This window comes from Chiloscyllium plagiosum, unplaced genomic scaffold (assembly GCF_037043375.1).
Source record: "Chiloscyllium plagiosum isolate Xiang-an unplaced genomic scaffold, Cpla_swu_hap1 HiC_scaffold_12, whole genome shotgun sequence".
NCBI classification, from domain to species: domain Eukaryota; kingdom Metazoa; phylum Chordata; class Chondrichthyes; order Orectolobiformes; family Hemiscylliidae; genus Chiloscyllium; species Chiloscyllium plagiosum.
The window spans coordinates 29,825,172-29,848,181 of NW_028270150.1; the positions used below are offsets into that span (position 1 = coordinate 29,825,172).

The 23,010-nt window shown below is 46.6% G+C and overlaps 1 protein-coding gene across 12 annotated transcripts in view; it reads right to left on the bottom strand.

The window, feature by feature from the left end:
- sona (SON DNA and RNA binding protein a) overlaps positions 1-23,010 on the bottom strand; it is a 76,484-nt gene that overhangs the window by 50,104 nt on the left and 3,370 nt on the right. For 11 of the 12 annotated variants that reach the window (XR_015758825.1, XR_015758824.1, XR_015758822.1 and 8 more), the window contains exons 2-5: positions 12,365-12,519; positions 9,853-11,127; positions 9,078-9,235; positions 6,470-6,601 (exon numbers count right to left, since the gene is read on the bottom strand). Coding sequence is in view for 8 of the 12 variants with exons in the window: in XM_087992576.1 (XP_087848702.1) it covers positions 6,470-6,601; positions 9,078-9,235; positions 9,853-11,127; positions 12,365-12,519 (1,720 nt within the window). In the remaining 4 variants the exon portion in view is untranslated. Of the gene's footprint in view, positions 1-6,469; positions 6,602-9,077; positions 9,236-9,852; positions 11,128-12,364; positions 12,520-16,221; positions 16,340-23,010 lie in introns of all 12 variants that reach the window. The other variant, XM_087992577.1, reaches the window with a different exon arrangement.

Sequence of the window (23,010 nt, forward strand, 5' to 3'; positions counted from 1 at the left end):
AGTAGGGCAGAAGAGAAGCCAGGATAGAGTAAACATGGAGATGTTTCCACAAGGAGAGATTATGACCTAAGTGTACATTCTCAAAGTGAAGGGACGACCCTTTAGAACTGAGATGAGGAGGAATTCCTTCATCCAGAGGGTGGTGAATCTGTGAAAGTCATTGCCACAGAAAGCTGTGGAGGCCAAGTCATTGAGTATCTTTAATAAATAAAGACAAATAGCGAGTTTTGAGAAGATTTGTGAGAAAGCTTGATTCATGTTTAGAAAGAGATCAAGGGTTACAGTGATGAAGCAACAGAATGGGGTTGAAAAACATGGCAGTCACGATCAAATGGGAAAGCAGACTCAATGTATCAAAAGGCCTAATCATGCTCCTGTAACTTCTGGTTTTATGGCAGATACCCAAAGGTTTGTCAAAGAGATTTTAAGAAGCATGGTAAGGAGACACTGAAGTAGACAGGTTTGGGGAGAAGGTATTCAGAACCTTAAATGTCTAGGCAGACAAAGGCATGACTACAGTAGCAGAAAGATTCAATTGGGATGAACAAGACTAGAATTAGCAAAGCCCAAAAAAATCACAAGAGAATTATAGGTCTGGAGAGGATTAGAGAGATAGGGAGGCCACAGAGCAATATAAAAAAACAGGATTAGACTATTAAAATAAACATATTGCTTAACCTGAAGTCAACATAAGTCTGTTAGCATAGTGGTGACAGGGTCAAGGAAGTTGATGGTGAGGTAAAGCTGGGTGCCTTTAGCATAAATGTGGGAAATCACACATTTCCATTGAAATTGACAAGGGCAACATGTAAGTGAAAAGGATGGGACCAAAGATTGACTTAAGGGGAATATTCATGTTTCTGGACATTGGTACAAGTTACATTTGTGAGCATATGGCATTATGTCATTACTGTAAAATCTTTTAATAAGAAACAAAAGTTTCAAGTTGCACTTCGTTGACAATTTATTTCAATTGATAGGTCTAAAAGTATTAGAAAGAAAATCAAGATATTGCTTTTAGGTATAAGTTGCCAATATCACCAGTCAACAAGCCAACTTTAAAACTTCAAAACTGTGATGCCTTTATTGTCAATTATATTGCTTTATTTTGTTCTGTTGTTCTCCCCTTTGCCCTCAAGAGAATGATGCCTGCTGATGTATGGATCCATGGATGCTAAGCATCATCCAGTTCATAACCTAAGCACTCATCTATCAAGTTAGAGGTCAGGTGAACTTCTGCTAAAATTCAAATTAGAGAGTCTTAAGTGACTTATGTAACTTAAAACTGTAATTGCTCACCCCTATTCCCCCCAAGAAAATCTTTCTTCTGTTTTGTGATGTGCACAAAATGCATGAACCTCTCAGTTGGAAAATTAATTTCAAAAATGAAGTGTATAGAATCTTTCTACATAGAATAGGCCCTATCTACAGACCGCGAAATGAAAGGCAAAAACTATATAATTTACATTCAAACATTTGAATGAGATTCTTCCAGCATTTGGTTGTGAAACATTGGAATAAATATCTTCACAATGAAGATAATTTCCAACTGAGTTAGACATCATGTAGAATCATCTTTAATGAGTGACTTTAAAAACAAATACAAAATTTAATCTCTCCCTCATGTTGCATAATCCAGGATCTGGTTTTCAGTTGGCAAGAACATTATTTCATGTAGCATTCAGCTACAGAGAGAAATATGTCCCAGATTTCCAATTGCTATGATTATTTAATCTCAGCCAGAGGTACAAAAGTGTTTGGTCCCTCATCTCCACAAAAGTTGGGGCCTGCAACTGATCATTATTCAAGACACGTGCTGCAAATCACACTAAGTGAACAACATCAGACTTGCAAGTGCCTCATCCCCAAGGCAAATAGTCTGATGCGGCTGGAATACAGGATGGGTACTCACTTCCAAATAGGTGCCTCATTTCAGGGAGGGGAGAAACCACAATTTTTAAAAATCTTGGAATAATTAACACCACAAGGATGGGTGTTCTGTAGACATTTCTACAGTGCTAAAAACCATTCTTCAAATGAATTCAATCATTTATAGTACACAACGAAAGCATGATAGCACAGCAACTCTTCAAAAGGAATAATGGGACGCACAGCAGTATTAAAAGAAGTTCACTTGAAGAAAAAGTAAATTGAAAATTCTGTCATTCCACTGAACCAGATAGAAAAATGAAAATAGCAGGTAAAGGTGAGAAAAAAAAAGTTGTTTAAAAACATCATGTACTCTGGTTGGTGAGGTTATAAATGTACATCATGTGATTTTAAGCCATACATACCACGAAGGTCCCAAATTATCATAGACTAGAATCAAAGAAATACACAGCACAAGGGGTGGCCATTTGGATCATAGTGTCTGTGCTAGCACTTGGGTAGCGGTAGTCATTAATCCCATTCCCAGTGCTTTGAGCACAGCAAACAATTAGCATCATCTTTCCTGTGCAAGGGAAATAAAACAGTGAAAAGAAAGTTCCTATTCTTGACTGACATGAAGACATCTGCATGCATAGACTTAAGAAGTGAGGAATTGAACTCTTCTATGGGAGCTTTTCATAATTTATGGCACCAGCATTTAAACACCTGAAGGTTTTCACATTAGCTAGCAGTAGGAACTGCACCACTGTGGGCCACCATCTTTTGGGGTGGAGTGAGGATATGAGAAATAACTAACTACAAAACAACATGTTCCAGTTAATTTTCAGTGACAGCAAAAAATTATGAAAGCAGCAAAAGTGATAAGGTTAAAAAAACAATGACATATTAATGGGATTTAACTTTGGTAAAAATAAAAGGAAATAATAATGATTAGTTATTCCAGATGACTCTTTGGATAAACACCATACAATATGGTAGTGGGTCATATACTGTAGACCAGAGTTCTTATCATTACTTGGTTTGATTACTGCACCTGCTTGAAACTGTAACTGGAGTAAAATTAACATTAGCATCCCTAGGTTAGAAAAGAAAAAAATTCACTCAAGTTACTGGAAAATCAGCATGTAATAGACACTGTGGGCAACATATGTCTCGGTTGTGATGCTCTCTAACAACATAGTCTCAACTCTTTACAGCACTGATTCATTCTTCTTCTGTAACCTCCTCCCACAATCATCCCTGAACTCTCTCCTTATTTGACTTTTGCATCTTGAACAGCTTTCTTTTCTCTCACAACCATCCCTCTCCCACTTTCAGCCTTCCATTGGCAATCATATCTTCAGCTATCTAAGACCGACTGTCTGGATTTTCTTTCCCAAGCAATACCTATGCTTTGCTTTTTGGCTTGATTTTATCCATTCAGATCATCCTCGAAATGCAACTCTGACCAAACTTTTAGCCACCCCTCGATACTTTTATCATGTTGGTGCCCATTTCTCGATTGCACTTCTGAGACATTATGTGCTGAAGGAAATCTTTCATATTAAAGTTCCAAATGTTTCAAATAGTAGCTGTAATTCACTAGCAAGACGCACATGTAAAGTACAACAGCAATTTTAAAGCAGCTGGAACTTTCATGAGGAAGCCAGAAAGTTGCTCATCACATGTGAGATAAAGTGGTAGATCTTTCTGAACTTTAGAGCTTCTCTAGCCTCAACGTTTGATGTAACTATTTTGTTACTGGTTTATTGAATGGTACATCACCCTGGAATAGCATCTTCAGAGAGGTGGGAGCAAGGGGAATAAAAAAAATTAAAACTATAATCACAGAATATTATTATAATAATTTTATTACAGAGATGACAGCTCAAATGACAAGTTCTGGAATGAAAGACACACAAAATTAAAAACTAGCGGTGTCAAACAATAGCTAAAATGTATTACACGTTGATGAATATCGTAAAATTAATTTTTTTTTCATCCAGTAGCAAGACAAAAAGCACAAACATACTGGGAAACTACAGAACAGATCATGTGCTGTTCCTGGCTGAAGTAATACGCAAGTCTTTTTCAGGGTAATGAAATTGCCTCTTCTGATGTTAGCTGATTGCAGTGCCCAAAATCTGCATCAATGTTAACGGACAGCACAGTTTGTAACAAAAGTGAGGTACATGCACCTATCCTTCTTGGGAGCTGGGACAACTTCCAACTGCTGTGTTGTTTGGAATAAGCTATTTTACTCTTGCCAGCCTAAATGGGAACAGACGAATAGACATCTGAAGAAGGGCTCAGTTTTGGATGTATTTTCAAACTTGGAGGAAAACACGCCTGAAGTAGTCGATCCACTGCTTCATCAAAACATTGTACTTTCAGAAAAAGAAAGAATAACGAGCATCTGGTGCTTCTGGTAGACTTCTCTGAAACTACACAACCCATCACCAAATGAATATCAATGTGCTCACTGGAACCAAGCTTGGACCACAATCTTCAATGCTGTAGACATAGCACCTGCAAAAGGTTTCTATTGTGTGTAGCTGGATAATGGTTTAAATACTGGATTCTGGGGGGATGGCAGAAAAACATATTAAGAAACAATTTTGAATCAAGATTACATGCCTTTATTAACACCCCCGCCCCCATGAGACACACACACATACACACATATAATATTCTTCCCATCTCGCTTGAAAATACCACTCTCAGCGAGATATTGGTTCCAAAGGTACTTTTAGTTCTAATATGCCAAATATACGTGACAGTTCTACATGTGTAACCAGGACAAGGAATAACATCAGTTATTTCCAAGAATATGATCTGTTCTAAACAATATTCAAACATGACCAACTTTCTAGGTCACTGTGTGAGGACAGTGATCAAGAAGAGACCTGAGAGTTATTCTTAATCCTTCTCTGTTTCAAGGACTCTGCAATTATATATTGCACACCTTCCAGCTGAGAACAGCTATTAAGCTGGAAATCCTCTTCTACAGGGCTTCTTAACATATCCTTCCAATATCAGCTTTTATAACCCCAAGGAATCTCAATACTCATTTCAGTTACTTTGCAAAGTATCCCATTAGTCAATAAATCATAAAAGCAAATGTAAAACATTACAGGGTCATTAATGTAAATAGATACCCAACATATAAAATCCAAGCAGCTTTCATTGGGAAGTAAAAGCACCTGTTCAGCAGGACTGACAGATGAGCCATATATGGATGGGGGCAAAATAAAGAATGAAAAAGCTAGTGGCTGCTAAGGACAATTAACAGTAAACCTATAGTAGAGAGGCTCTCAACTTGTGAAAAGGGCATTTAAATGAGAATATTTTTTGGGAGATTCAGACTGGGACCCGAACCCTGACTGCTCATCAAAGACAGCAGTGGGGTATAGCAGGGAAGGCGCAAAGAGAAAACACTGAAAGCTCATAACACAAAAATTGTTTTAATGTTGTATTACAATATTTCAAAGTTTAAGATATTTTACTCATAAAACCTAAACAATTAATTACCTAACAGCATTTGAAACGTTATGGAAAAACAATAGGGTGGCTAAGCTGACAGACAGTAAATGATGTTGCTGCAGAGCCAATTGTGAACGTACAGGGTGACAAATTTAAATTGTCAAAACTAAATTTAAACACAGACACAGGATTTTGTAATGTAAAACTAACAAAAGAAGTTAGAAACGTGAAAACAGGAAATTGGTGGCCTTTAGAAACAGACCTAAGTTCTATTTATAGTTGATTTATATTTTTCTGCAGCATATTTGTGGAAGAAGATCTATTAAATAAATGAAACTAAATGTTCAACATCAACAGCATTTTTGATGTCATTCTTTGTCTATGTTAATGGGTTTGAAATGTTCTAGTTTTAAAAAATACTTGTGTGACTTGACTGAAACAATGCACAGATGTTACTTTCAATGTGGACACTTCAGGGTTAATTCTCCAACAGAGTTCCAAAAGGAGACTTTTCAGGCACTTTCCAAGTAATTTTCCAAAATAAAACGCTACCTTTAGAGGAAGCTTCAGGCTGGGAGTGCAAAATTGGAAGTTTTACTCTTAAGTAGTATCACTGCTTGCTAACCTTGATACAGCATTTTCTAAATGCCTCTTTCAAAAACTGTTCTCTGCCTGTTGAAGCTAACTTTATTCTGTAGTATAATTCTCTGGACACCCTCGGTCCTAAGATACCATAAATAACTGTTCAATCTTCACATTTGATTCCATTGAACATCAGCAGTCACTTAACTGTGCAGAGCACCAAGCCAAGCTCAATCCTATTCTGACCCAATATCCACATGGGCACATTCCATTAGAAACAGCAGACCATGATTAAGATTCTGACCGATTCTTTTTCTACTATTTGCCATGGGGGATGCTGAAATGTCAAAGTGCCTGAGATGAGCCAATTGTGATGTGACTTAATGTTGAACAAGGGACCTTTTAGTGTGCATGGCTTTGTGCTATACCTGCCATTGTTCTTAACCATTAGAACAATAAGGGTGCTTTTGATATGTTCAGTGATTGATAATGGAGAAATACCACATCTAAATGGTTTACAAAATACATTACTTACGTTTAAGCTGAAAGAAATGGATTTCAGTTCATTAACTTTAATTGGTTGATTAATGAATGATTCATCCTCTTCAGAGACATGAAGTTCGTTACCCAATTCATTATCATTGCTTTCAACAATTTTCTTGCATTTCTAAGGAAGAAATATCCAGAGAATGCACAAAAAGATGAATATATACAATTTAATTATCTCCAACACAAGGACAGCTCCTACGTTGGCACCGAAATGCCCTAACATGTGAGAATTAAACAAGTGAGAGTGGGAGGAGAACAAGGATGGCAATGCAGGATGCATGGAGAGGGAAATGAGCTTGGCGGGGAAAAAATGGCAGGGGAAACAGAGTATAAGGGGCAAGGGAGGAAGATGTGGGGAAGGAGCATGAGGGTAGGAGGGAGGAGGATTAGGCTGGGTGACAGGGTAGAGGTGAAGGAAGGGAGACAGGGAAGGGGTCAGGGAAAGGAATGGGGGAGGAGAGCGGTGGGCTAAGATGAATGGTGGAGAGGTAGAGTGGATGGCAAGATGAAAGTAGTGGGAAGTACAGAAAAGCAATGAGGAAATTTTAGAAGAAGATGGGTAGGTGAGGGAAGGACAGTGGAAATGGAGAAAGAAAACAAGAATGTACAGGGTAGGGAGTATGTTATTGGGATTAGGGGAATAGCCAACTCTCCCACTGTTGATAAATCTCTAATGAAACTTGCAACAAATTACATGTGTTATCATTCCAATGTGAGTTAGTAGCTGTGTAAGGAAAACAATGAAAAGAAACAAAAATAAAGCCCGGCTGAGTTGACCCCATGAATAACTGACAGGTTTAATCAGTGGGATCAATTGAATCCAAAAATTAATGACTGTTTAGAATCCTAGAAGTTACAGATTCATGTAATTTGTGGCCTAATAGTTGTGCTAGTAATGACAGGGAAAACAGAGTATGTGTAATCATTTTTCTTCTGAAAATGACAGTAATTTCTGGTGTTGGCACATGTGCGGTTAATCAAAAAAATCTAGAAGTTGCTGACACTGATTCTATACACCTCCAGAGGTTGTACTGTTAAGGTCTCTCCAAACTGCAATCAAGTAGAAATCTCTGAATTTAAAAAAAACTTTGCCTTTTCAGTATTAGTCTTGCTGTGAAAACCTTCAAGATAGTTGAACCTTGTTGAATGGCTTGTAACTGGGTTTTTAATACCAGTTTTTAATACTAAGTTCATAATTCTTTCCAAACAACCCCAATGAACCTGAAGAGTATTTTTGTTTAATGTCTCTTTTTAATGCATTTTATAAAACATACTACTTATTTTGAAAATATTTTAAGAAGTTTGTTTATAATATTTTAGCTTCCACTCCAAATTCATCTGTATGTCCTTATTTATTTCAATGTTTATAAAATTTAAATATTAAGGGATTCAGTCATCTTCACTTTCCAGTTTATTATGTGTAAAAATACTTCAGTGTTATTGTCTGCTTGCCTTGATCAACATCACTCTTGACTTTAAGCCAGATTGAAACGGATTTGGAAGAAAGGGTACAACTTAAGAGTCCAACAGAACTCTGCTTCACCATTTCTCCAAAGATGCTGCCAGACTTGCTGAGTTTCTCCAGCATTCTTTGTATGTTTCAGATTTCCAGCATCCACAGTATTTTGCTTTCATTTGAATGGAGAAAGGGGCAATCCATGCCATAGAGATACTGTACCTTTAAAGACAGCTTACTTTGAGGTCAGCTGTGACAATCATTGTTTCATTGCTGACTGTAAATCCAGATCTACCTAAGTGTACAGTTTACACAACAGTTGCATACAGAATTGTGAAATATTCTCTCAGTTCCAGAGTTTTCACTCTTATGTCATTTGCAGTTGCTAGTTCTCAAGTACCTTGAAAGATCACTGCATTCAAAGTTTGCTATCAGTCATACTGTTTGTTAAACCTCCTCTGCTATTTTAAAACCCAGCTCACTAACCCCTTCCCCCTTCCATCACTACCAATTAAATCCCAACTGCAACTGTAGTATGGATATTAGTTACTCTCCAGTCATACTTCACATTTGCATCTAGACAGTGAGCGTCCAGTTCCCAATTTCAAACAACTATGTGGAAAGAAAAGCAAACATCATAATTAAAAGTACTTTCAACTAACAAGCTCAGAAAAATTTTGGCAAAGATATGGCAATAGGTCACATACCTTCCAAACTTTATGCCATTGATCACAGCATCCCTAAAGTGCAGACTGAAACTATTCAGCCAACCAAGCCTGCCCTGACCCTCCAAATAGCATTCCACCCAGACACAGAACCCCACCCTATCCCTGTAAGCCCACATTTATTATGGCTAACCCATCTGGCCTGCACATCCTGATCACTACAGGTCAATTTTGTATGATCAATCCACATTTTTGGACTGTGGGAGGAAACCGGAGCACACGGCGGAAACCTGTGGGGAGAATGTACAAACGCCACCCAAAGAGTCTCCCAAGGGTGCAATGGAACCCGAGTCCCTGGCACTGAGAGGCAGCAATGTTAACCACTATGACACCTGTGATATCACTGATCTGTAGAAATCAAGGAAACTGCAGGGAAATCAGAAGGCCAGAAAGTACAGTGTAAAACCATTTACCTCTGTGAGTTCTTGTATTGATGTACAACCTATTTTTTTGGCGATCACATTTTTAACAAGGGGTACAACAGGTTTCAGGTTTGCTGGCAAAGGCATTCCAGCTTTGGCACACATGGCTGCAGCATTGGCTTTTGCTATCTCTAGCAACTGTGCTTTATCTGAAAGAAACATAAATCCTCAGTATATTTTTCATTAGTCAGTTCTAGAGCAAAATAACTGACATATTAGCTCTCTTTCCTTTGAAAACAGTCTTTTACAACGTGATAGCACTATTCACAGAGAAATTACAATTCTGTTGAAAATAAATGTAATTAATTAAAGAAAGCTTCACAACTGCACAAAGTGCAAAGGGTCCAATCTCAGAAATCAAGGCAAACAGTCCACGACCAGCTCATCGTCTCTTAAGCCCTGGGACTGAATCCAGCAGATGCTGAGGGGGAGGAAATCCCTCCTCTTTACTAGGCATACAGGTTTTATCTGAAGCAAATTTGGGCAACATTAGTGTAATTCAAATGGTTTCTTACACTCTGTAATCAAACTGAACCATTGTAAAATAGCAGACACGAAAATGAAAAATATTCACACAGATGCGGAAGAGTACATTGCTGAATTTGAGGTATACTGTTAGGTAGTGCAAACTGATTATTTTTAATCATAATCATATTGCTGAGTAAATTCTAGATCGTCTACCCTCATCATGAAAAAATGAATACCAGCTGTTTCTGGATTAGAAATAACAGCACTCAGGAAACTAATTAAAACAACTGCATCTTACCTAGGTCTGTGAGGCGTTCAGGTGTTCTGCTGGGGCTTTTTCTCCTTAAGGGAGATCTGGATCTCCTCCGCCAATCAGGTGACCTCCGTGTCCTCACAAGCCGACTACGGTATAGTCTTGAACCTGATAAATGACATCGTCTGTCACTGGATCTTGATCTAGGTCTTGGAGAGTGTGACCGTTTAACTCTGGATCTTGATCTCACAGGAGATCCTGAGTGAGTCCTACTCCTGTGTTTTGACCGTGAGCATGATCTAGAACAATGCCGTGATTTTGACTTCTGTTTGGGCCTTGTTGCAGAGTGTGACCTTGATTTACGGCGTAACCTTGAAGGAGAACGAGATTTTGATTTTGACTGTTGTTCATTCCTTGCTCTCGAGCGAGAATCACACTGTTTCCTTTTAGACTTTGGAGATGATTCTGTGTGCTTCTTCTGTTCTTTGGAGGTTGACCTTGATCGACGTTTAACCGGTGAAGATTGTTTCCTGGAACATGAACTTTGGGATATATGCTTACTGCTCGATGATGTTTTTACAGAATAATGGGTGTGAGAATGTAATTGTGACTTGCGATGTTTCACTGACTTCGAATGAGATCTTGACCGACTTCTTTTCGTTCTCCTTGCCTCAACTCTGTCAGTTTTAACTTTTTCTTCAACAGTCTGAGTAGATTTTGATTGTACATTGTCTGAACCACTACTAAAACCCAATTTGGATTCATGGTCCTGCTCAACAGCTGATGCTGCAGCCAATAATCCAGAAACATTTCCAACTGTAGCTGTTTCCTTGCCAAAATTTATGTCAGCAACGCTGTTCTTTTTTACATGTAGACTTTTTTTACAATGATCCTGTACCAATGGCTTTTCAGCCGCAGAGCATTCCTTTTCAACTCCCACAGGTACTACAGTACTTATATCAGTTACTTCATCGACTGTATTTTTACTTGACCCAGTTCTGCTTGCTTTTGTCAAAAGAGAGATATTTTTACTCTTTATAGTGCTACATTCATTGTTTAAAGGTGACTTTGACTGGGATTGTGATTGCAACCGTGACTCAGGCTGTGGCTTCAGACTCAGACAAGATCCTGAGCGAGCCCTAGAGTGGTCTCTCTTTCCTTTCTTTTTCTTCCTCTTTTTCTTCTTCTTTTTACTTTTGTGCTTATGATGATGTTTATGTTTATGTTTTTTGGTTTTGTGTCTCAATGGAGGTGAACTATCTTCTTTGTTATCAACAGCTGGGGTTTTAATTTCTTCCGTTTTTGCACTGTCTACAGTTTCTGTGTAGAAAGAAAAGAAAATCTTGAGGTAACCAATAACGTAAACATCAAACCACAAGAAGTTCTATTGGCTCTCTATTAAAGGTTGATGCATTATCATGTAAAAAAATCAATCAAAAGTATACCATACTGCATAAAAGCAATGACACTACGATGAATTTTTATAAAACACCGGTTTAGCTTAAATGGAGTACTGTTTTTAATCCTAGGCATCGCACTACAAAAGGATACAAAGGCTCTAGAGAAAAGACCTTTAAGAATAGCTCCAGAAATGAGGGACTTGAGAGTTAAATGAAAAAATTAGAGAAGTCAGGATTCTCCTTAGGAAAAGAATGCTGAGAGAAGATTTGGTAGAGATATATGACCTACAAGGTTAGGCAAATTGGCTATGCTAAATTGCCTGTAGTGTTAGGTGAAGGGGTAAATGTAGGGGAATGGGTCGGGGTGGGTTACGCTTCGGCGGGTCGGTGTGGACTTGTTGGGCTGAAGGGCCTGTTTCCACAGTAAGTAATCTAATCTAAAAACATACACAGCATCACACCAGCAATGAAATTCATGTGCCACATTATTCATTCATGAGATGGGTTGAGCATCTTTTTGTTATTTCAGCAGCATTCATTAATGAAAAACACAGCATGCATCGCTTCTGCATAGTAGCTGCACGAAACAGCTAAACAACTAACTTCATGTGTTACTCAGCTTTCCACAACAAGCAAGATCTTGCTTGGTTTAAAATTTAAACAAAGTCTTACAGTGAAGTGTCAGTTATCACTAACTGCTGCATTTCCACTGCAACAGTTGCCAACTATTCAGCACCCTCCTCTCATAACATTGTTAATTTTGGTTTTCCTCTTAAGTTAGTATCCTTACAAATCACCCTGATGAGTGCAGGACAAAAAGCTGCAACAAATGTGTTTTCCGTCAATACAAATATACTACAAATAAAAGACAAAAGATGTCATTTTGATATGGTAATAGCATATGGTAAATTAGTTTATGTCCAAGCAATGATTTTAACTTTAAAAACTGCAATTTGAAACTATTATAAAAAGTGTACTATAAAAGCTTTCTTTTACGTGCAGAAATAATAATACATAGATAAAGATCCACATTGAAAAGTTTATAAACAAACATTCCCTCCAAAAAGATAGTTTATTTATTCTGGCATTATATCTCAGTAGAGATAAAAGTCAAAGAATAATGTTAAGAATGGAAGAGAAAGAGAATCTGTACTCACCAGGATTTTCATTTTGAAAACCATGTAATGTATGCAGGGTGTTATCCATGATGGGTTCCATCTGGACTTCCACAGTGGTATCAGCCACATCTTCAGGAACCTTTGCCTCCACAACTGGTTTAATTTCACCATTTGCCCTGTTGGTGACTTTTCCACTAGAAAAGTAAAAAGAAACTGCACAATTGGTAAAACTTCACTTGAAACTCCTAATACTTTCTCAGTTGGTCAAATTCACTGCTGGAACTAAAGTCATGATTGCAAACTCAAGCACCTTTTCAACTATCTATCCCAATGTAATTAAATAGCATTTTGTAAAATTCAGAAGTTGACCAAAGTATTATAGACTGAGTTATTGACTATACATCCTTCTCAAACACATCTCTACATCGCACATACGCAAATGGCCATTTTGATTATTCATGCACACACCTTGCGTGCATTTGACTTCAACTGTCAACTGTAAGAAGAGCAAGAGCTCAACCAGATTGTGTCCTAACCTGACATCCATGCAGTGGTATTTAACTTATTTACAAATACTATGGGAAATTAAAATTGTCTTCCAAAACTAAGTACATATAAATGCTTTTCCTCATGGAGAAAAATTACTCTAAGTAACTTGGAGTTAACCTTAATGAGCGCCTCCGAAATATCTTTACACCTAGTGTATAATTTAAAACTAATGGTCAAATATATTTTCTATTGTGCCATAAAGGAACACTTACAAAGGGAAATAAATGAACAACAAGGCACAACAACAACACTGGCGAGTTCCTTTAAGAAGAATCTTGCACATAGAGATTGTGCCAGTCTCATCGCCATTTTGAATACGACCACTCAAAGGTTCAATACCATATGCACCAACCATGCCATGAAATTGCACAGTACACTGATTATTAATAATACTCATCTTCAAAATTGTAAGTTTGGATTAGAAAGTTTCTAGAGAATATCAAATAGTCACCAAGGAACAGATCTCCAATTCAAGAACAGGCAGCACAGTGGCTCAGTGGTTAGCACTGCTGCCTCACAGCACCAGGGTCCCAGGTTCGATTCCAGCCTTGGGTGACTGTCTGTTTGGAGTTTGCACTTTCTCCCTGTGTCTGCATGGGTTTCCTCCGGGTGCTCTGGTTTCCTCCCACAGTCCAAAGATGTGCAGGTCAGGAGAATTGGCCATGCTAAATTGCCCATTGCGTTAGGTGCATGAGTCAGAGGGAAATGGGTCTGGGTGGGTTACTCTTCGGAGGGTCTGTGTGAACTGGTTGGGCCGAAGGGCCTGTTTCCATTCTGTAGGGAATCTAAGTGCCTACTGCAGTTTGAACATGATTTCATAACAAACAAATAAAAGTTATAGAAATAATGTGTACATTCTAGATTTTTTTTAAGATCTTACAGTTGTTAATATTTGAAATACACTATCTGTAAGAGTGGTTGGTGCAATTACACAGAAAAGTGCAAAAGACAATTTGACACAATGGTAGAGACATACAGCACAGAAACAGACCCCTTGGTCCAACCATCCATATCAAATATAATCGCAAACTAAACTAGGTAAGGACAAATCTGCAGAGATATGAGGTAAAGGCTTGTTGTTGGTCTAAATCAGGCAGTTTTCAAAGAATTGGCACAAGCACGATGGGCTGAATGCTCACCCTCTGAGCTGTAAGATTCTATAATACAAAATATATAAACCTCATAAGGGCATGAACCATCTTGAAACAACAGATCTTGGAGTGCACAGCTTCCAATCCCATTTCTGTTTCCTAACGTGATATAACTCAGCAGGGCCAAACTAAGTCAACAACAATTAATGTATTTGGATCAGCTTGGAACATCAGAGGTTTGAAAATATACTGAAGATACTTCAACAATATCTTGAAAATTGTCTGTTTCTTTCAAAAAGTATCTGCACAAATCTAAATGTATTGAGAATTATTTTTCAAATCACACTCTCTCTCCTTGTTTAGTACCCTCTTTGGGCACATTTATAGTTGCCCATCTTGATATTTCCTGCTTTGGTGCAATGTCAATATTTGTCACTCCTGTGAAGAGCCATGGAAGATTTTCCTACCTTAAAATGACATATCAAAAGCAAGCTGTTGTTTTCATTGGTGGGATTGATATAGCAAAGAAATAATCCATTTTCAGAGTTTGAAAAGATTCATTTGGATTAAAAATTCAACATAATCAATTTCACCATGAAAAGGGAAATTACTGATTTATTATCACGGGTATCATGTTACAAAATACAGTGAAAAGTTTTATATCTTGTCGCCACTCTCCAGTGCCACCTTAAAACATAGAAAACGCCAACCAAGTTCAGTCATCAGTGAAACAAATTCTTGCTTTGCTGTATGCTGCTGTAGCAACAATAAGTCCCTTCTTAAAAAATTTCCTGAGAGGCAACCCAAGTTTGAAACAATTTTATAATTACACTGTGACTTTTTTGATGCTAACATTTCAAATAGGCATATGACAAGAACGTTTTACACACACCCCTTACATTTTACTCAGGGAAACATACGCACAGCTCTAAAATTTCACACATCTACACCTCACTCAACTAGCAATGAGGACACTGCCTGGGTTATTGAAACACTGGCTGCAATTTTCCATTGCTTGGCTCTGTCAGTGCAGTCAAGGAAAAACTGGGCCGGTATTCATTCTGGGTTAGTGGGGATCGCTCAGAGTCTGGCTGGGCAATCCCAGAACAACAGCAGAAGTTACCAGTCACTAGACCTGTCTCTGTGCACCGGTACTGTATGAAAGATGAATTAAAATATCTCAGAAAATATGCCATCCTGTTGTTGCCCTATTCATTTACAACTTTTGCTACACTAGCATTAAAAGATATAAATTAATGAGAAACCACTTGGTAATTGCCAAATTGTCACAGAAAGAGCTGGTGTACACTGGCCTAAATGAATTTTCAACAGTATGATAACTTGCAAACAATTCTGGCTCTGAAAGTTAAGAAACCGATCCAAAATCTTACAAAATTATGAGGGATCTCTCTAGATGAACAGGAACTGTTCTCTTTTGAAGAAGGATTCAGAGCAAAAAGAGCAACTGCCACATAAGAAGCAAAAATAATCTTTTTTCTGTCACAGAAAGCGCAGGTATGATGCCTGAGAATGTTGTAGAAGCAGTTTCAACCAAAGACTTCAAAGTTATGTTTATATAATTATCTGATGAGAAACAAATTGAAGGGTACAGAAAAACAATGGAAGAATGGGATTAACTGAAATGCTCTGCAGAAAGCAGTGTGTTGCAGCTTAAATGGCTTTCTGCACTGTAACCATTCTATGATAGGTGTGGAATCTCATTTCTTCAAAATTTAATAATGTTTTTTGAAAAAATTATTTTCTCTGATTTTTCTCTCAATTTCTAATTTCTTTTTAGTTTCTTACAATTTATTTTCGGTAAATTATCTTAACTTTAATTAAATATTCTAATTCATAACTCCTGGTTTATACACCGTTGCCTCAATCAGGATTCCTCAAGCTGTTTGATGAATACTTGCATGGTTTACATAAGTCATCACTCCTTGTCGCATACACATATTGCAAAAATCTCCAAATATTGTAAACTAGTGCCAAAATCAACCAAAAAACATAGTGTAAAATGAATACCATTTCTTTTTCGCTGATTGTGAAACCTAGAACCAAGACCTTTTTTGTACTGCCAAGTACCTTACATAGTTTAAGGGAAATGTGTATTCCTGCCATCATGCTTTTCATAAACTGCGGAGAATCCCAAAATATCCATAACTGACTCATGGCAACTAGAAAGCACAAGTTAATAAAGTTGGATACGCATTGGAATTCAGATTACTTTATCAAGCAGCAGCAGACTAATACCTTAAAATCAACTGTTGCATTCATCCATTATTAGGTCTAACTCATGAGGAAGGCACGTATTGACTTGGAGCGCCAACATGTTAGTGGTGAGTCCAACTTCCCAATCTCAGCCACACTGCTGTGGAAGGAAAATTGGAGGAAAAATCATCAGTCCAGTGCTACTGGTGCACCACCTGGTAATTATCAAGTGAGGCAGAGGCCAAGGAGCAGCAAGTGTGCAGCTCAGTTGTACGACAACAGGAAGGAAAAAGCAACAGGGAAGGTACTTTAGCATGTGTGAAAAATAATTTCATAAGATACCCCTGTGTACAGTCAAGCTAACTGAATTGATAAGATTTAAGAACACTAGAAAGTGAATTTAGATTAGAATCCCTACAGTATGGAAATAAGCTCTTCGGCCCAACAAGTCCACATCGACCCTCCAAAGAGTAAGCCACCCAGACCCAATCCCCTACCCTGTATTTACCCCTGACTAATGCACCTAACACTATGGGCACTTTAGCATGCCCAATTCATCTGACCTGCACACCTTTGGATTGTGGGAGGAAACCCATGCAGACACAGGGAGAATGTGCAAACTCCACACAGAGAGTCGCCCGAGGTAGGTATCGAACCTGGGTCCCTGGCGCTGTGAGGCAGCAATGCTAACCACTGACATCACAAAGAATATCCAGTACTTTGTGCAGCAGCTGACAAGAGATCAAAAACAGCAAATATTTGTGCCTCTTTTTACGGATGCTGACCTGTGGTCATCTAAATATTTTTTATTTCAGTACAGCCCATGCTACTGTGCCAGCTCTGCCCATATATAGATATGTGGTCCACTGCTGTTGAAGAAACCCTCACCACCCACATTCTACTCAGCATGGGCACCCACCACGCCCCATGCCCAACACACACACACACACACACACACACACAGTGTTCACAACCTGTCCTGGAATCCCTCATGGTAAAAACAAGGACTGCAGATGCTGGAAACCAGAGTCTAGATTAGAGTGGTGCTGGAAAAGCACAGCAATTCCGAGGAGCAGGAAAATCGATGTTTCGGGCAAAAGCCCTTCAAGTCTATTCCTGATGAAGGGCTTTTACCTGAAACGTCGATTTTCCTGCTCCTCGGATGCTGCTTGACCTGCTATGCTTTTCCTGCACCACTCTAATCTAGACTCTGGAATCCCTCATAGCCTCCCCCTCACTTCTGGGTCATTGAGCAGTAAGACAATATGACAGTGAACAGGAGGGATAGCGTGGGGACAGTACCAGCTGGTGTAATGCTTGGAGTAGAGCAGCAAATTAATCGTGATCCCAGGATTTGAATTCATTTAAAACATATGCAAAAAAAGTGCAAATTACATTGCTCCTATTCTGTGATGCAGGAAGCTACCTACAGCAATGTCAGGCTGTATTTCCTGTTAGTGTCCTGCTGCAATTGCAGTGGCAACAAGTGAACCTTTTTAGCTTTTATTTCACATTTGAAAGCTTTAACCACTTTTCATCAGAAAACAACTTTCTAAAAGGATTCTACCTCCATAAGTATTTGGTGAACCTTCTTTTATTCATCTACATTCAAAATATCACAAAACACGAGCGGGTAACTTCATCACGAAAGACAATCATATCAATTCTTCACCATTTTTAACTACTAAAACAGGATATAATATTTTCTTGAACATACTAGAGCTGGAATACCATACAATATATATGGTACAGTGCAGTTAGATTAAGATGAACTGAAAGGTTTGAGATCTGCTTATATCCTTTTATCTGATAATGGGGATAGGAAATGGCGGGCTAAGGATGGGGGTGTAAGGACAAGTGCGGGGTAAGGATGAGAAGGGTGTCAAGGAGAGGGGGTGTCAAGGAGAGGGGGTGTCAAGGAGAGGGGGTGTCAAGGAGAGGGGGTGTCAAGGAGAGGGGGTGTCAAGGAGAGGGGGTGTCAAGGAGAGGGGGTGTCAAGGAGAGGGGGTGTCAAGGAGAGGGGGTGTCAAGGAGAGGGGGTGTCAAGGAGAGGGGGTGTCAAGGAGAGGGGGTGTCAAGGAGAGGGGGTGTCAAGGAGAGGGGGTGTCAAGGAGAGGGGGTGTCAAGGAGAGGGGGTGTCAAGGAGAGGGGGTGTCAAGGAGAGGGGGTGTCAAGGAGAGGGGGTGTCAAGGAGAGGGGGTGTCAAGGAGAGGGGGTGTCAAGGAGAGGGGGTGTCAAGGAGAGGGGGTGTCAAGGAGAGGGGGTGTCAAGGAGAGGGGGTGTCAAGGAGAGGGGGTGTCAAGGAGAGGGGGTGTCAAGGAGAGGGGGTGTCAAGGAGAGGGGGTGTCAAGGAGAGGGGGTGTCAAGGAGAGGGGGTGTCAAGGAGAGGGGGTGTCAAGGAGAGGGGGTGTCAAGGAGAGGGGGTGTCAAGGAGAGGGGGTGTCAAGGAGAGGGGGTGTCAAGGAGAGGGGGTGTCAAGGAGAGGGGGTGTCAAGGAGAGGGGGGGTCAAGGAGAGGGGGGGTCAAGGAGAGGGGGGGTCAAGGAGAGGGGGGGGTCAAGGAGAGGGGGGGTCAAGGAGAGGGGGGGTCAAGGAGAGGGGGGGGTCAAGGAGAGGGGGGGTCAAGGAGAGGGGGGTCAAGGAGCGGGGGGGTTAAGGGAGGGGGGCGAGGACGGGGAGGGGGGGCGAGGAGGGGGAGGGGGGGCGAGGAGGGGGAGGGGGGGCGAGGAGGGGAGGGGGGCGAGGAGGGGGAGGGGGGGCGAGGAGGGGGAGGGGGGGAGGGGGGGGAGGAGGGGGCGAGGAGGGGGAGGGGGGGCGAGGAGGGGGAGGGGGGGGGGCGAGGAGGGGGAGGGGGGGCGAGGAGGGGGAGGGGGGGGCGAGGAGGGGGAGGGGGGGGGCGAGGAGGGGGAGGGGGGGGCGAGGAGAGGGAGGGGGGGCGAGGAGGGGGAGGGGGGGCGAGGAGGGGGAGGGGGGGCGAGGAGGGGGAGGGGGGGCGAGGAGGGGGAGGGGGGGCGAGGAGGGGGAGGGGGGGCGAGGAGGGGGAGGGGGGGCGAGGAGGGGGGGGGGGCGATGCCGGGGTAGGGGGGAGGGCGGGGGGGGGGGGGGGGCGAGGCCGGGGTAGGGGGGAGGGGCGGGGGCGGGGGGAGGGGGGAGGGCGGGGGCGGGGAGGGCGGGGGGCGGGGGGGGGCGGGGGCGGGGGGGGGGCAGGGGGGGTGGCGGGGGGGGAGGTGGCGGGGGGGGAGGTGGCGGGGGGGGGTGGCGGGGGGGGTGGCGGGGGGGTGGTGCGGGGGGGGGTGGCGCGGGGGGGGTGGCGCGGGGGGGTGGCGCGGGGGGGGTGGCGCGGGGGGGGTGGCGCGGGGGGGGTGGCGCGGGGGGGGTGGCGCGGGGGGGGTGGCGCGGGGGGGGTGGCGCGGGGGGGGTGGCGCGGGGGGGGTGGCGCGGGGGGGGTGGCGCGGGGGGGGTGGCGCGGGGGGGGGTGGCGCGGGGGGGGTGGCGCGGGGGGGGTGGCGCGGGGGGGGTGGCGCGGGGGGGGTGGCGCGGGGGGGGTGGCGCGGGGGGGGTGGCGCGGGGGGGGTGGCGCGGGGGGGGTGGCGCGGGGGGGGTGGCGAGGGGGGGTGGCGCGGGGGGTGGCGCGGGGGGGGGTGGCGCGGGGGGGGTGGCGCGGGGGGGGTGGCAGGGGGGGAGGGCGGGGGCGGGAGGGGGGGTAGGGGGGGAGGGCGGGGGAGGTAGGGGGGGTAGGGGGAGGGCGGGGGAGGTGGGGGGGGTAGGGGGAGGGCGGGGGGGTAGGGGGTTGGGGGGGTAGGGGGGTAGGGGGAGGGCAGGGGGGGTGGGGGGGGGAGGGGGGATAGGGGGGAGGGCGGGGGGGGGAGTAGGGGGGAGGGCGGGGGGGGAGTAGGGGGGAGGGCGGGGGGGAGGGCGGGGGGGGAGTAGGGGGGAGGGCGGTGGGGGGTAAGGGGGAGGGCGGTGGGGGGTAGGGGGAGGGCGGTGGGGGGTAGGGGGGAGGGCGGAGGGGGTGAAGACGGGGGGGGGGGTGAGGACGGGGGGGGGGGGGGTGAGGACGGGGGGGGGGTGAGGACGGGGGGAGGTGAGGACGGGGGGGGGTGAGGACGGGGGGGGGTGAGGACGGGGGGGGGTGAGGACGGGGGGGGTAAGGACGTGGGGGGGTGAGGACGGGGGGGTGAGGACGGTGAGGGGGGGGACGGTGAGGATGTGGGGGGGGTGAGGTGGACCGGGGGGGGGGGGGGGGTGAGGACGGGGGGGGGGGTGAGGACGGGGGGGGGGGGGGGGGTGAGGACGGGGGGGGGGGGGACGGGGGGGGGTGAGGACGGGGAGGGGGATGAGGACGGGGGATGAGGACGGGGAGGGGGATGAGGATGGGGAGGGGTGAGGACAGGGAGGGGGGGTGAGGACAGGGAGGGGGGGGTGAGGACAGGGAGGGGGGGGTGAGGAGGGGGGGCGGAGGAGGGGGGCGGTGAGGACAGGGAGGGGGGTTGAGGACGGGGAGGGGGGGTGAGGACGGGGAGGGGGGGTGAAGACGGGGAGGGGGGGTGAAGACGGGGAGGGGGGGTGAAGACGGGGAGGGGGGGTGAAGACGGGGAGGGGGGGTGAAGACGGGGAGGGGGGGTGAAGACGGGGAGGGGGGGTGAAGACGGGGAGGGGGGGTGAAGACGGGGAGGGGGGGTGAGGACGGGGAGGGGGGGTGAGGACGGGGAGGGGGGGTGAGGACGGGGAGGGGGGGTGAGGACGGGGAGGGGGGGTGAGGACGGGGAGGGGGGGGTGAGGACGGGGAGGGGGGGTGAAGACGGGGAGGGGGGGTGAGGACGGGGAGGGGGGGTGAGGACGGGGAGGGGGGGTGAGGACGGGGAGGGGGGGTGAGGACGGGGAGGGGGGGTGAAGACGGGGGGGGGGTTAAGGACGGGGGGGGGGTGAAGACAGGGGGGGGGGTGAAGACAGGGGGGGGGGTGAAGACAGGGGGGGGGTGAAGACAGGGGGGGGGTGAAGACAGGGGGGGGGTGAAGACAGGGGGGGGGGTGAAGACAGGGGGGGGGTGAAGACAGGGGGGGGGTGAAGACAGGGGGGGGTGAAGACAGGGGGGGGGTGAAGACAGGGGGGGGTGAAGACGGGGGGGGGGCTGAGGACGGGGAGGGGGGGCGGAGGACGGGGGGGGGTGAGGACAGGGGGGGGTGAAGACAGGGGGGGGGGTGAAGACAGGGGGGGGTGAAGACGGGGGGGGTGAAGACAGGGGGGGGTGAAGACAGGGGGGGGTGAAGACAGGGGGGAGGTGAAGACAGGGGGGGGGTGAAGACAGGGGGGGGGTGAAGACAGGGAGGGGGGTGAAGACAGGGAGGGGGGTGAAGACAGGGAGGGGGTGAAGACGGGGGGGGGGTGAAGACGCGGGGGGGTGAAGACGGGGGGGGGGGTGAAGACGGGGGGGGGTGAGGACAGGGAGGGGGGGCGGAGGACGGTGGGGGTGAGGACGGGGGGGGTGAGGACAGGGAGGGGGGGCGGAGGACGGGGGGGGGTGAGGACGGGGAGGGGGGGTGAGGACGGGGAGGGGGGGTGAGGACGGGGGGGGGTGAGGACGGGGGGGGGTGAAGACAGGGGGGGGGGGTGAAGACAGGGGGGGGGTGAAGACAGGGGGGGGGTGAAGACAGGGGGGGGGTGAAGACAGGGGGGGGGTGAAGACAGGGGGGGGTGAAGACGGGGGGGGGGTGAGGACAGGGAGGGGGGGCGGAGGACGGGGGGGGTGAGGACAGGGGGGGTGAAGACAGGGGGGGGGGGTGAAGACAGGGGGGGGTGAAGACGGGGGGGGGTGAAGACGGGGGGGGGTGAAGACGGGGGGGGGGTGAAGACGGGGGGGAGGTGAAGACGGGGGGGAGGTGAAGACAGGGGGGGGGTGAAGACAGGGAGGGGGTGAAGACAGGGAGGGGGTGAAGACGGGGGGGGGGGGTGAAGACGGGGGGGGGGGTGAAGACGGGGGGGGGGTGAGGACAGGGAGGGGGGGGCGGAGGACGGGGGGGGGTGAGGACGGGGGGGGTGAGGACAGGGAGGGGGGGCGGAGGACGGGGGGGGGGTGAGGACGGGGAGGGGGGGTGAGGACGGGGAGGGGGGTGAGGACGGGGGGGGGGTGAGGACGGGGGGGGGTGAGGACGGGGGGGGGTGAGGACGGGGGGGGGTGAGGACGGGGGGGGGTGAGGACGGGGGGGGGTGAGGACGGGGGGGGTGAGGACAGGGAGGGGGGGTGAGGACGGGGGTGGGTGAGGACGGGGGTGGGTGAGGACGGGGGGGGGTGAGGACGGGGGGGGGTGAGGACGGGGGGGGTGAGGACAGGGAGGGGGGGGTGAGGACAGGGAGGGGGGGGTGAGGACGGGGGGGGGGTGAGGACGGGGGGGGGGTGAGGTCAGGGAGGGGGGGTGAGGACGGGGGGGGGTGAGGACGGGGAGGGGGGGTGAGGACAGGGAGGGGGTGAAGACAGGGGGGGGTGAAGACAGGGGGGGGGGTGAAGACGGGGGGGGTGAGGACAGGGAGGGGGGGCGGAGGACGGGGGGGGGGTGAGGACAGGGGGGGGTGAAGACAGGGGGGGGGGCGAAGACAGGGGGGGTGAAGACAGGGGGGGTGAAGACAGGGGGGGGGTGAAGACAGGGGGGGGGTGAAGACAGGGGGGGGTGAAGACAGGGAGGGGGTGAAGACAGGGAGGGGTGAAGACGGGGGGGGATGAGGACAGGGAGGGGGGGGCGGAGGACGGGGGGTGTGAGGACGGGGGGGGGGGTGAGGACAGGGAGGGGGGGCGGAGGACGGGGGGGTGAGGACGGGGGGGGTGAGGACGGGGGGG